At 43.5% G+C, this 14,959-nt stretch overlaps 1 protein-coding gene across 5 annotated transcripts in view; it reads right to left on the reverse strand.

Annotated features, from left to right (window-relative positions):
• Positions 1-14,959, reverse strand: part of atg4c (autophagy related 4C, cysteine peptidase) — a 92,700-nt gene that overhangs the window by 31,413 nt on the left and 46,328 nt on the right. For all 5 annotated transcript variants that reach the window (XR_011594073.1, XM_070887062.1, XM_070887061.1 and 2 more), the window contains 3 exons: positions 10,320-10,674; positions 6,312-6,382; positions 2,173-2,318 (listed from right to left, as the gene is read on the reverse strand). Coding sequence is in view for 4 of the 5 variants with exons in the window: in XM_070887062.1 (XP_070743163.1) it covers positions 2,173-2,318; positions 6,312-6,382; positions 10,320-10,674 (572 nt within the window). In the remaining variant the exon portion in view is untranslated. The remainder of the gene's footprint in view (positions 1-2,172; positions 2,319-6,311; positions 6,383-10,319; positions 10,675-14,959) is intronic.

Genomic DNA, 14,959 nt, shown 5'->3' on the forward strand with positions numbered 1-14,959 from the left:
GACAAAGTATTATTTAAATGGTGATGGCTTGGGAAGTGTTGCTGTACAGAGGGACCTGGGTGTCCCTGTACACCAGTCATTGAAAGCAAACATGCAGGTGCAGCAAGCAGTTAGGAAGGCAAATGGTATGTTGGCCTTCATTGCAAGAGGATTTGAGTACAGGAGCATGGATGTCTTACTACAGTTATGCAGGGCCTTGGTGAGACCGCACCTGGAGTATTGTGTGCAGTTTTGGTCTCCTTACCCAAGAAAGGATATACTTGCCATAGAGGGAGTGCAGCGAAGGTTCACCAGACTGATTCCTGCGATGGCAGGACTGTCGTATGAGGAGAGACTGGGTCAACTGGGCCTGTATTCACTAGAGTTTAGAAGCATGAGAGGGGATCTCATTGAAACGTATAAAATTCTGACTGGGTTGGATAGATTGGATGCAGGGAGGATGCTTCCCCTGGCTGGGAAGTCTAGAACAAGGGGTCACAGTCTCAGGATAAGGGGTAGGAAATTTAGGACCGATATGAGGAGAATTTTTTTCACTCAAAGGGTGGTGAACCTGTGGAATTCTCTACCACAGAAGGCTGTGGAGGCCAAGTCACTGAATATATTTAAGAGGGAGATAGATAGATTTTTAGAAACAAAAGGCATCAAGGGGTATGGGGAAAAAAAGAGGAATATGGGGCCCAAGTTTCCACAAGAAAAAAAAAAGGCGCCCCTCCGAGCTGGGCGCCCGTTTATCGCGCCTAAAAAAATCCTCGGTATTCTTCACCAACCTGCAGGTCCTCTGGCCCTCGGCGCAGCCAGCACGAGCTGTGGGGGGGCGGAGCCAGGTCCCTGCGCTGAAAACAGTGCCGGGACCTCTGCACATGCGCGCTACAGTGGGCACGCAAGTGCAGTAGCTCCAGGCGCCGAACTGTGTGGGAGGGGCCCGAAGCACGCAGCCCCTAGCCCTGGCCGAATGGCCTCACTGGGGCTGCGTGAATAAGGCTCCTCCCACGGCCAGCTCCTGCTCCCCCCCTCCCCCCGCCCCCGACCAGACCCGACACCCGCTCCCCACCCTGCCTCCGGACCAGACCCGACACCCGCTCCCCGCCCCCGCCGACCAGACCCGACACCCGCTCCCCTGCCCCGACCCGCGCTCCCGCCCCCCCCCCCCGCACTGACCCGACCCGCGCTCCCGCCCCGCCCCCCCCCCCCCCCCCCCACTGGACCCGACTCCCGCTCCCAGACTGGATCCGATCCGACCTGACCTCCCCCCTCCCCCCCCTCTCACTCTCTCCCTCCCTCTCCCTCCCCCTCCCCCCCTCCCGCTCAGCACGAACGGCTGCAGAATTCTCCGTGCCTGAAGCACTTTCACACAGGTAGGAAGATGGTTTATTTAATCTTTTCTTGGCTTATAAATGTTTATTCAGATTGGATTTATTTGTATAATATTTGTAGAAGTATAAATAAGGATTTATTGTAGAATTTAATGAGTTCCCTTCCCCCCCCCACCTCGTTCTGGACACCTAATTTGTAACCTGCGCCTGATTTTTTAATGTGTAGAACAGGTTTTTTCAGTTCTACAAAAATCTTCACTGGCTCCATTCTACTTTAGTTTGGAGTACGTTTTCACTGTGGAAACTTTGAAATCAGGCGTCAGTGGCCGGACACGCCCCCTTTTGAAGAAAAAATTCTGTTCCAAAGTAGAACTGTTCTACCTGACTAGAACTGCAGAAAAAAAAATGTGGAGAATTGCTATTTCTAAGATAGTCCGTTCTCCACCAGTTGCTCCTAAAAATCAGGCGCAAATCATGTGGAAACTTGGGCCCATGGTGTTGAGATAGAGGATCAGCCATGATCATATTGAATGGCGGTGTAGCCTCGAAGGGCCGAATGGCCTACTACTGCTCCTATTTTCTATGTTTCTAATCAGCAGCAGGATGTTTGCTGATGTCTCTGTCCCCCCCTTGGCCAAGGACACCAAGGTTTATTGCAGTGTTCCAACCACCACTCCAGAACAGGTCAAAAATCAAGCAGCACAGAAAGCATTTTATGTGAATTTGCCTTTGTAAATCCTTGCCATGGTGATCTAGCACAACTCCTGTAGGTAGGTGGAAGAATTTGAAACTAGGATGAGAAAAGGATTTATAACAAAACACCATAGAATGGCTTAGATCCTAAAGTAAGAGGTTCCACCTTTACAATCTCTTTGTATTCAGGGTTGACTTTCTCTCCTCCAAGTCTCACTGGTATAAGGATAACAACAGCTCTCCTGTCCGATGACTTTGGTATTCCAGATCCAACAGCCTGCAAATGTTTTTCGATTACATCAGCAACGTAAACTGAAAAAGATAGAGAGCAACACTTTAATAATAGTTTTGTTCTTCCAAAACGCCAAATATGTTTTTCTACATGCTCTTCCTCTGCTCTGCATCTACACGGTGTTAAATCCGAAACTCATGGCACCATACCCTATTCCAATTTATTCTCTCCCAGGACCTTGAAACTGTATCATCTCCTTCAGTCTTTGCTTTCTCTGACAAACTTCAGGCTTTAGAAACCCAAGCCTAATGCCTGTATTTATTTCATAATCTCCTTCACTCTTTTTAACCTTGATGATGTCTTTCACTATGGCTCGCTATCTTTAACCTAGGTTTCTCATTAATAAAAATGTATATTTCACTTAGTTACTAACATCATATACAGTTTTGGTCTTGCAATTAAAAACGGTAATATCAGATTTCTGTGAATATCTTTTAAAAATAATTGCCAGAATACAAATACAAACAGTATATTATATACAATTAAGTTCAAAGTAAAGCTTCTGCTACGCTACCTCCATGCATTTCAGCACTTCTTCAGACCACCCACTGAATTTGAGAGATATTTTATCATTTCTCACACCAACCATCCTGTAGCCTCTGAGCGAGATTGCCAATTTTATTAACCAGTGCCAAATTAAAGCTAGTTTTGTACTGTGAGCCCAGGTTCAGACTTCACCAAATTCCTTTCATGTAGAATGTTTCCAGCCAGCAGAGATGGACTTTCATCCCTTCTTGGATGAATGAGAGTCTGGGATCAAGTGGTAAGGGACAGTGTATTAACACCACCTGTAATATATTGGACAATTTATAATCTGAAGGAACATCACAGATGCTACCACTAGTGTTTACATATATTACAGGATTAACAACGTATAATTTAAAAATATTAAAATAGCTTCATGCAGTATACAGTATGCAGTTACATTGTGACCTATCACAGTTCATCTCTAATCATTCTGTACAACACTAATAAGCAATAAACACACTTTAATGAATACAAATGCATTTTTTAACATTGCAATCAAACAGCAAGTTAAAAATAGAGATAAAAGATCATAAATGATGGAAATCTGAAATAAAAACAGAATACACCCACCTTTTAGCCCTAATTTTAACCTAACCTGCCCGACAAAAAAAGATTAATTTGGGTCCAATGCCCAATTTACACCTCGTCCAATTTACACCTCGCCCAAACAATTGTACATCCCTGTCTGGCATAAAAATAAAATGGGGAAGTTGGCTCAACCGTGGCTTACAAGGGAAATCAGGGATAGTGTTAAATCCAAGGAAGAGACATATAAATTGGGCAAAAAAAGCAGCAAACCTGAGGAATGGGAGAAATTTAGAATTCAGCAGAGGAGAACAAAGGGTTTAATTAGGAGGGGGAAAATAGAATATGAGAATAAGCTTGCAGGGAACATAAAAACTGACTGCAAAAGCTTCTACAGATACGTGAAGAGAAAAAGATTAGTGAAGACAAATGTGGGTCCCTTAGACTCAGGCGAATTTATAATGAGGAACAAAGAAATGGCAGACCAATTGAACAAATACTTTGGTTCTATCTTCACTAAGGAAGACACAAAGTTCCAGAAATACTAGGGGGCCGAGGGTCTAGCGAGAAGGAGGAACTAAAAGAAATCCTTATTAATCAAGAAATTGTGTTAGGAAAATTGATGGGATTGAAGACCGATAAATCCCCAGGGTCTGATAGTCTGCATCCCAGAGTACTTAAGGAAGTGGCCCTAGAAATAGTGGATGCATTGGTGGTCATTTTCCAACATTCTATAGACTCTGGATCAGTCCCTATGGACTGGAGGGTAGCTAATGTAACCCCACTTTGTAAAAAAATGAGGGAGAGAGAAAACAGGGAATTATAGACCGAGCAGCCTGACATCGGTGGTGGGGAAAATGTTGGAATCAATTATTGAAGATGTAATAGCTGCGCATTTGGAAAGCAGTGACAGGATCGGTCCAAGTCAGCATGGATTTATGAAAGGGAAATCATGCTTGACAAATCTTCTAGAATTTTTTGATGATGTAACTAGTAGAGAGGACAAGGAGGAAGTCAGTGGATGTGGTGTATTTGGACTTTCAAAAGGCTTTTGACAAGGTCCCACACAAGAGATTAGTGTGCAAAATTAAAGCACATGGTATTGGGGGTAATGTACTGACGTGGATAGAGAACTGGTTGGCAGACAGGAAGCAAAGAGTAGGAATAAACAGGTCCTTTTCAGAATGGCAAGCAGTGACTAGTGGTGTGCCGCAAGGTTCAGTGCTGGGACCCCAGCTATTTACAATATACAGTAATGATTTAGACAAAGGAATTGAGTGTATTATCTCCAAGTTTACGAGATGACACTAAGCTGGGTAGCAGTGTGAGCTGTGAGGATGATGCTAAGAGGCTGCAGGGTGATTTGGACAGGTTAGGTGAGTGGACAAATACATGGCAGATGCGGTATAATGTAGATAAATGTGAGGTTATCCACTTTGGTAGTAAAAACAGGAAGGTAGATTACTATCTGAATGGTGACAGATTAGTAAAAGGGGAGGTGCAACGAGACCTGGGTGTTATGGTACATCAGTCATTCAAAGTTGGCATACAGGTATAGCAGGCGGTGAAGAAGGCAAATGGCATTTCCGCCCTTCATAGCGAGAGGATTTGAGTATAGGAGCAGGGAGGTCTTACTACAGTTGTACAGGGCCTTGGTGAGGGCCACACCTTGAATATTGTGTACAGTTTTGGTCCCCTAATCAGAGAAAGGACATTTTTGCTATTGAGGGAGTGCAGCGAAGGTTCACCAGACTGATTCCCAGGATGACAGGACTGATATATGAAGGAAGACTGGATTGACTCGGCTTATATTCAATGGAATTTAGAAGAATGAGAGGGGATCTCATAGAAACATACAAAATTTTGATGGGATTGGACAGGTTAGATGCAGGAAGAATGTTCCTGATGTTGGGGAAGTCCATAACCAGGGGTCACAGCCTAAGGATAAGGGGTAAGTCATTTAGGACTGAGGTGAGGAGAATCTTCTGCACTCAGAGTTGTGTGCCTGTGGAATTCTCTACCACAGAAAGTTGTTGAGGCCAGTTTGTTAGATATATTCAAAACGGAGTTAGATGTGGCCCTTATGGCTAAAGGGATCAAGAGGTATGGAGAGAAAGCAGGAATGGGGCACTGAAGTGCATGATCAGCCATGATCATACTGAATGGTGGTGCAGGCTCGAAGGGCCGAATGGCCTACTCCCGCACCTATTTTCTATGTTTCTATGTTTAATGCGCCGCCCAATTTACACCCCGCCCAACTTCATGTGTCACTGACTATACCGGAGCCAAAAATCGGGCTGGGTGTAAGTTCGGGATCTGACCAAACCTACCCTGTTCTCGCCAGGCAGGTTAAGTTAAAATTAGGGCTGCCATCTCTCTTTTACATGCCTGACTGAGTTGACATTTGTAATTATATAGCCCTTTGCACCATTTTCCTGAAGTGTAAATACTGTATATGAATTTATAAATCTACAGGTAATTATACCAAACAGCTGGTTCTTTGTGAAATGTGTTACCGCATCTGTACCCTTGACCTCTTGTTCTCCCCTCTTTATTTCAATCAATCATAAAGAAGCCTTCCAGTCCCATAGTTTCATCTAAAATGTTAATCTGTCCGTTTCTTTCTATTTCAGATGCTGATTGACCTGCTGTTTAGTTCAAGCATTTCTTGTTTTTATACTCAGTGAAAATGGGTGTCGTAGTTTACTAAAGCAATGACATTGTTTATACAGGAGTAAATATGCAGCCACGACCCCCTTGATCTTCATTCTGAACTGAGCATTAAAAAAAGGATTAAAATTACCCTCATGTAGAACACAGAAGCATTGACTCTTAACACATCAGACATGAGTTATGTTCAATAATGTTAAACGCTGCCTGGCATCATCAATTTCAGATGACTGGCAGAACTGGGCAAGATGCCCAGTCAGCTTTTCTCATTACCATACCGTGTCACTCACCCGTACAGTCCTGAGCAACGTAAACTGTTATTCCTCGCAGCTCGGGCTCCACTGCATCTTCCACCGCTCTCCTAAGCAATGGATTTAAATAGGTTTAGACAGTCACCTTGGAATCAATGCTAATCGAATTGGACTGATTTTATTTTTAAAAACTCTAAAACAGCTGAATTTTTACTGTGAGAAAAAGATTCGAGGTCAGAGTACAATGTATCAATACTGTGCAGCAATTCAGCACCATTTTTGAGCAACTTTTAAAATTTAAATTGCATTTATTTTTTGCATTCATCAAAGTGAGGGGCATCAATGCTGGAAAATGAAATGCTCATTTCAGGAACCCTATATCAGCATCAAGCACTTCTAGTTATAGCATGGTTAGATGCAGAGCAAAAAGCTCTCTGCTCTGCCCCAAAAATGTGACACAGCTCCAATGTATAACAAGCACTGCCTACTGGATCACTATATTCTTCCCTCTTTTCCTCATCTTTATGGCCTTTCTGAGTGAGCTTACCAATTTAATACTGAATTGGGATCTGTAATGAGACCACCTCAGGATCCTTATATTCCACCAGGGTGTGACTGATCTACTGCTTAGGATTTAAAACCAAAGTCCATGGCACCACTCAGTTACCATCCCCCCCTCCCCGATGACTAATTATGAAGCTGTTCCCACAGAAAGACTTTTTCAATTCTTATTACTACGATGGACGTTAAAATGGAAGAAAAGTGTAGCAGATTTACTTTCCCTGTTGTCTGGTGTTGATGTAAAAAAAAAGATTTCAAAATTCTGTTAATTCTTTTAAAAATCATTAATCATGCCCAAATGGAGACACACTTTCCCTCCAGTCCATGCCAGTGATAGCACTGACAGAAAGAAAACACCTACTTACTGGAGCATCTCTATTCAATTCAATGGGGACCAGAACCTCAGACCAATCCAGACCTATTCAAATCATGGAAAATGTCAGACAGTAACACCTGCATTTGTATCACACAGGGCAATAAGTTTATATCATACAGGGCAGTGTGTTTAGATCTCATTTGCATCGTGCAAATAGATCATGTTAGAGGAGTTTCGTTGGGGATTAGGGAGGAGAGTACCGTGTGTGGTGCCCCAATGCCTTGGGTGTTAGGACCACCACTTACCAACTCTGTGTTCTGTTTTTGAACTCTGGAGCTGGCCACGTGGACCAAAATGGTCTTTTCCATTTGTGATACCAATGAACTTGTTCGAGGAGAGAGAAGATAATGCCACAGCTCAAGGGATACAGGGAGAAAAGGAAGAGTAAAGAGAGAGAAACAAAAGAGGAGACCTAACCCCATTCAACGAGAGGAAGGAAAGAAAGGACTAAATAAAATCTTATTGTGGGGGGGGCAATAAGATTGAAATGGACACTATCAGGTGGGAGGAAAGACAGAGGCTCTGTTGGAGTGAGAGTATACAATATTCAGGGGGAAGAGAAAGATCCTGACACTGGATGCCTGAAATGTGAAAGAGTTTCACTACCAAAAAAGTTCATCAGTCACTCATCTTGTCAATTAGTCACAATTACTATGGCCCATTTTAATAGTAAAGGCTGTGGGCTCTGACAATATCCTGGCTGTAGTGCTGAAGGCCTGCACACCAGAGCTAACCACCCCAGCCAAGCTGCTTCAGTACAGCTATGGCACTGGCATCTAATCAACAACTGGAAAGTTGCCCAAATGCATTATCCACAAAAAAGACAAGATAAATTTAACCTGTGCAATTATGAGACTCCTCCCAATCAAAGTGATGGAAGGAGCCTTTAAGCAACACCTAATCACCAATAATCTGCTGACCAATGCTCACTTCAGGTTCAGGCTAAACCACTTATTCCAGAACTCATCAAAGGTTTGATCCGGACATAGATGCAGGAGCTGAATGTCATAGAAGCTGCCATCAAGATCAAAGCTGCATTCAACCAAGCCCTGATAAAAATGAAGTCAATGGGTGTTGAAGAAACAAACCTCTAGCAGCTCAAGTCATACCTGACACAAAAGAGGATCATCATGGTCATCTTCCCAGCACCGAATATAACTGTAGGAATTCCTCAAAGCAGCATTCTTGGCCCATCCTCAACTGCTTCAATGACCTTCCCACCATTGTAAAGTCAGGAGTGCGGTTGTTCGCTGACAATTCCAGTGCTCTGCTCCATTCACAACTCATTTGATAAGGAAATAGCCCATGTCAGCCAACAGCAGAACTTGGATAACATCCATCATCATCATTGACAGTCCCTCGAAATCAAGGAAGACTTGCTTCCACTCTAAAAGTGAGTTCTCAGGTGACTGTACAGTCCAATACAAGAATTACAGTCTCTGTCACAGGTGGGATAGTCGTTGAAGGAAAGGGTGGGTGGGACTGGTTTGCCACACGCTCCTTCCGTTGCCTGCGCTTGGTTTCTGCATGCTCTCGGCGGCGAGACTCGAGGTGCTCAGCGCCCTCCTGGATGCACTTCCTCCACTTAGGGTGGTTTTTGGCCAGGGATTCCCAGTTGTCGGTGGGGATGTTGCATTTTATCAAGGAGGCTTTGCGGGTGTCCTTGAAACGTTTCCTCTGCCCACCTTGGGCTCACTTGCCGTGTAGGAGTTCGAGTAGAGCGCTTGCTTTGGGAGAACATCCAGGCTCGAGCTGGCAAATCGCACATTCGTTTCACATAAGTGCCATGTAATAACCATCTCAAACAAGAGAAAGCCCAACCATTACTCCTGACCTTCAAAGGCACCACCATCTCAGAGTTCCCCATCATCATCAGAAGCTTAACTGGATCAGCCATATCAACAATCTGCTTACAAGAGCAGGGCAGAGGCTTGGTAAATTGCAATGAGTGGCTCACTTCTTGGACCCTCAAGGCTTCTGTGACATCTACACAAAGCTCAATTCAGAAGTGTGATGGGATACACACCACTCTGCTGGATGGTTGCAGCTGTAACACTACTCAAAAAACTCAATACTATCCCAAACAGAGCAATCCACTTGATCAGCACTCTTGAAGTTGTACTCAATATCCATCTGCTCCATCAATGTTGCACTGTGGCTGCAGTATGTACTGTTTCAAGGATTCACTGCAGCAACTTGCCAGGGTTACTTTGACAGTAGCTTCCCCCATGCGACATCTACCATACAGCACAAGAGCCGTAATATTATGGGAATGCCATTACGTCCAAGTTCTACTTCAAGTTGCACATCACCCTGATTTGAACATACATCGCTGTTCCTTCATCGTCACTAAGGCAATATCCTGGAATTCTCCACTGTAGGAGCACAAGGACTGCAGTAGTTCAAGGAAAAGGCCCACCACCACCTTCTCAGGGCAACAAGCATAGACAATAAATGCAGCCTTGCTAGGATCACCCACATCCCAAGAACAAATTAAAATAAAACTTTTACAATTATTAGTGCAAGGTTCTCAGTTGCTACATCAATACAGAAAAGTTAAAGGAATTTTTTTTAAAGCAATTAAGTAAATTGACCTGGGACTAGTACCACAGAACAAGAATAAATACAGATTGGAGCCCTACTCCATTCAGCCACTGTAGGAGGCTAAGTCAGAAGGAAAAGACACAACGTAGCACCTTCGAGCATGGCATATGCCAGCTCTCTTGATTGCAATTATCGGGCTAGGTGGACAAAGCAGGAGAGAAAACTTATATAAAAGGAAAAGTTGGTCAATATTTGATCCTTCTTCAGCCTCCAACTTTTCTTATCCCTCTGTTTTACTGATACAACAGTTCCTCCGAATTTTTCTTCTTACTGCTTCTAAGCTGCAAATGTGCCATCACAGGGTCTCTTCTTTCTCTCTACAACCTCACACTGCTGCAATCAAGACTCATTGCAGTCTGCTACTTGAAGTTCCTGCATCCAAAATCCCTATCATTAGTTCTTCCCTCCCTTCTATTTGATTTTTCTTCTCTTCTCACCTATATTTTAAAGCTTTAGTTATGTCCTGCACTAAGTTTGTCAATAAAAAGCCTGTAACATCCACTCACCTTAAAATGTGGGCAACAACAGCAGGCCCATACCAGTCCCCAGCTCGCTTGCCAGAATTTTCTCCCAGCTCTATCAGTTTGTGCATTCCAAATGTAGCTGCTGGATTGTCTGCTAACCAAGAGATTATTTTCCTATGCAACTTCTCATCCTCACTTGTTGTACTGACAGGATTTAACTTCAGAGTTCGTCTCTCATTACTTGATGAGCTCTGCTGTTCACTCATGTCCTGTAGTGGTCTGTCAAAAGTTGGCAGGAAGGTAAAACCTGCAATACTGTCAGACACTGTTGATGGCTTGGATTTGAATAGCTCAGATTCCAAGGTAACCATTTGTAGTGCATCCGTCCAGACCCAATCTGCAAAGGAATATAACCCATCAATTAGACTTTGAAAAAATATATATTTACGGAGATTCTCCGAATGGCACAGCAAGCAAACACTTCACTGATGTAGCAGTGAGCCATACATGGTCACCATTTCCTGCGTTAGTTAATCTTATCCAGGGCTGCATTAGAGGCATCTCAATTAGTCTCAGTGTCCCTGGGCTAGGTAGGGAAGTGTCAGCCTTGGTTTTCCAGTCCTCACTGCTTTCCAATGATTCCTGCTAAGCACAAGAGTGTGATTAGCACTGGGAGAGGTACTGGACTAAGTCAACTACCTGACCTCTCAGCGAGAGAATAGAATGGAGCCAGTGGAGAGCAATAGAGGAGAAAATATAAAAGATTATGCATACATAAAGCAATAAAGAAAGGAAAGATAGATTACGAAAGTAAACTTGCGCGAAACATAAAAACAGATAGTAAAAGCTTTTACCGATATATAAAACGGAAAAGAGTGACTAAAGTAAATGTTGGTCCCTTAGAAGATGAGAAGGGGGATTTAATAATGGGAAATGTGGAAATGGCTGAGACCTTAAACAATTATTTTGCTTCGGTCTTCACAGTGGAAGACACAAAAACCATGCCAAAAATTGCTGGTCACGGGAATGTGGGAAGGGAGGACCTTGAGACAATCACTATCACTAGGGGGGTAGTGCTGAACAGGCTAATGGGACTCAAGATAGACAAGTCCCCTGGTCCTGATGAAATGCATCCCAGGGTATTAAAAGAGATGGTGGAAGTTATAGCAGATGTATTCGTTATAATCTATCAAAATTCTCTGGACTCTGGGGAGGTACCAGCGGATTGGAAAGCAGCTAATGTAACGCCTCTGTTTAAAAAAGGGGGCAGACAAAAGGCAGGTAACTATAGGCCGGTTAGTTTAACATCTGTAGTGGGGAAAATGCTTGAAGCTATCATTAAGGAAGAAATAGCGGGACATCTAGATAGGAATAGTGCAATCAAGCAGACGCAACATGGATTCATGAAGGGGAAATCATGTTTAACTAATTTACTGGAATTCTTTGAGGATATAATGAGCATGGTGGATAGAGGTGTACCGATGGATGTGGTGTATTTAGATTTCCAAAAGGCATTCGATAAGGTGCCACACAAAAGGTTACTGCAGAAGATAAAGGTACACGGAGTCAGAGGAAATGTATTAGCATGGATCGATAATTGGCTGGCTAACAGAAAGCAGAGAGTCGGGATAAATGGGTCCTTTTCGGGTTGGAAATCGGTGGTTAGTGGTGTGCCACAGGGATCGGTGCTGGGACCACAACTGTTTACTATACATAGATGACCTGGAAGAGGGGACAGAGTGTAGTGTAACAAAATTTGTAGATGACACAAAGATTAATGGGAAAGTGGGTTGTGTAGAGGACACAGAGAGGCTGCAAAGAGATTTAGATAGGTTAAGCGAATGGGCTAAGGTTTGGCAGATGGAATACAATGTCGGAAAGTGTGAGGTCATCCACCTTGGAAAAAAAAACAGTAAAAGGGAATATTATTTGAATGGGGAGAAATTACAACATGCTGCGGTGCAGAGGGACCTAGGGGTTCTTGTGCATGAAACTCTTGTGCATGAATCCCAAAAAGTTAGTTTGCAGGTGCAGCAGGTAATCAGGAAGGCGAATGGAATGTTGGCCTTCATTGCGAGAGGGATGGAGTACAAAAGCAGGGAGGTCCTGCTGCAACTGTACAGGGTATTAGTGAGGCCGCACCTAGAGTACTTCATGCAGTTTTGGTCACCTTACTTAAGGAAGGATATACTAGCTTTGGAGGGGGTACAGAGACGATTCACTAGGCTGATTCCGGAGATGAGGGGGTTACCTTATGATGATAGATTGAGTAGACTGGGTCTTTACTCGTTGGAGTTCACAAGGATGAGGGGTGATCTTATCGAAACATTTAAAATAATGAAAGGGATAGACAAGATAGAGGCAGCGAGGTTGTTTCCACTGGTTGGGGAGACTAGAACTAGGGGGCACAGCCTCAAAATACGGGGGAAGCCAATTTAAAACCGAGTTGAGAAGGAATTTCTTCTCCCAGAGGGTTGTGAATCTGTGGAATTCTCTGCCCAAGGAAGCAGTTGAGGTTATTTTAACCAATAAGGGAATTAAGGGTTACGGGGAACGGGTGGGTAAGTGGAGCTGAGTCCATGGCCAGATCAGCCATGATCTTGTTGAATGGCGGAGCAGGCTCGAGGGGCTAGATGGCCTACTCCTGTTCCTAATTTTTATGTTCTTATAAGAACGTAAGAATTTGGAGCAGGAGTAGGCCATTTGGCCCTTCGAGCCTGCTCCGCCATGGCTGCTCTGATCTTGGGCTCAACTCCACTTCCCTGCCCGCTCCCCATGACCCTTCACTCCCTTATCGCTCATAAATCTGTCTATCCCCACTGTAAATATATTCAATGACCCAGCCTCCACAGCTCTCTAGGGCAGGGAATTCCAGATTTATCCCTCAGAGAAGAAAGTCCTCCTCATCTCAGTTCTAAGTAGGTGACCCCTTATTCTTAAACTATGTCCCCTAGTTCTGGATTCCTCCATGAGTGGAAACATTCTCTCTGCATCTACCTTGTCGAGCCCCCTCTGTATCTTATATGTTTCAATAAAATCACCTCTCATTCTTCTAAACTCTAATGTGTATAGGCCCAACCTGCTCATCCTTTCTCCCTCATCTCCAGAATCAACCTAGTGAACCTTATCTGAACTGCCTCCAATGCAAGTATATCCTTCATTAAATATGGAGACCAAAACTGCACACAGTACTCCAAGTGTGGCCTCACCAATACCCTGTACAGTTGTAGGAGGACTTCCCTGCTTTTATACTCCATTCCCCTTGCAATAAAGGCTAACATTCCATTTGCCTTCCTGATTACTTGTTGTACCTACATACTAACTTTGTGTGTTTCATGCACAAGGACCCCCAGGTCCCTCTGTAATGCAGCATTTTGTAGTTTCTCTCCATTTAAATAATTATTTGCTTTTTTATTTTTCCTGCCAAAATTGATAACCTCACACTTTCCCACCTTATACTCCATCTGCCAAATGTTTGTCCGCTCACTTTGCTTGTCTATATCCCTTTGCAGATTTTTTGTGTCCTCCTCACAACTTGCTTTCCCACCCATCTTTGCATCATCAGCAAACTTGGCTGCATTAAACTCGGTCCCTTCATCCAAGTCATTAATATAGATTGTAAATAGTTGAGGCCCCAGCACCGATCCCTGTAGCACCCCACTAGTTATACTTTGTCAACCAGAAAATGAGCCATTTATCCCGACTCTCTGTTTTCTGTTAGTTAGTCAATCCCCTATCCATGCTAATATATTACCCCCAACCCCATGAGCTCTTATTGTGTGCAGTAACCTTTTATGTGGCACCTTAACGAATGCCTTCTGGAAATCCAAATACACCACATTCACTGGTTCACCCATATCCACCCTGCTCGTTACATCCTCAAAGTACTCCAGCAAATTTGTCAAACATAATTTCCCTTTCATAAAACCATACTGATTCTGCATTTTCAAATGTCCTGCTACTGCTTCCTTAATAATGGATTCCAGCATTTTACCAACATAAGAACATAAAAAATAGGAGCAGGAGTAGGTCATTTGGCCCTTTCAGCCTGCTCCACCATTCAATAAGATCATGACTGATCTGATCATGGACTCAGCACCACTTCCCTGCCTGCTCCCCATAACCCTTTACTCCCTTATTGTTCAAAAATCTGTCTATCTCTGCCTTAAATATATTCAATGACCCAGCCTCCACAGCTTTCTGGGCAGAGAATTCCATAGATTTACAACCCTCAGAGAAGAAATTTCTCACTGGAATATATTTTTGTTGAGTTATGAAATATCTCCTTAAATGTCTGCCACTGCTTATCAACCGTCTTACACTTTAATCTATTTTCCCAGTCCACTTTAGACAACTCTGTCTTCATACCTTTGTAATCCCCTTTATTTAAGATCAGGACCCTGGTTTGAGAATCAATTTTCTCACCCGCCATCTGAATTGAAATTCAACCATGCTACGGTCACTCTTTCCGAGAGGATCCTTTACTATAAGGTCATTTATTAATTTCTGGAAACAAAAGACATCAAGGGGTATGGGGAAAAAGCGGGAATATGGTGTTGAGATAGAGGATCAGCCATGATCATACTGAATGGCGGTGCAGACTTGAAGGGTCGAATGGCCTACTACTGCTCCTATTTTCTATGTTTCGATGTAATCCTGTCTCATTACACAGTACCAGATCC

This window comes from Pristiophorus japonicus, chromosome 8 (assembly GCF_044704955.1).
Source record: "Pristiophorus japonicus isolate sPriJap1 chromosome 8, sPriJap1.hap1, whole genome shotgun sequence".
NCBI lineage: Eukaryota > Metazoa > Chordata > Chondrichthyes > Pristiophoridae > Pristiophorus > Pristiophorus japonicus.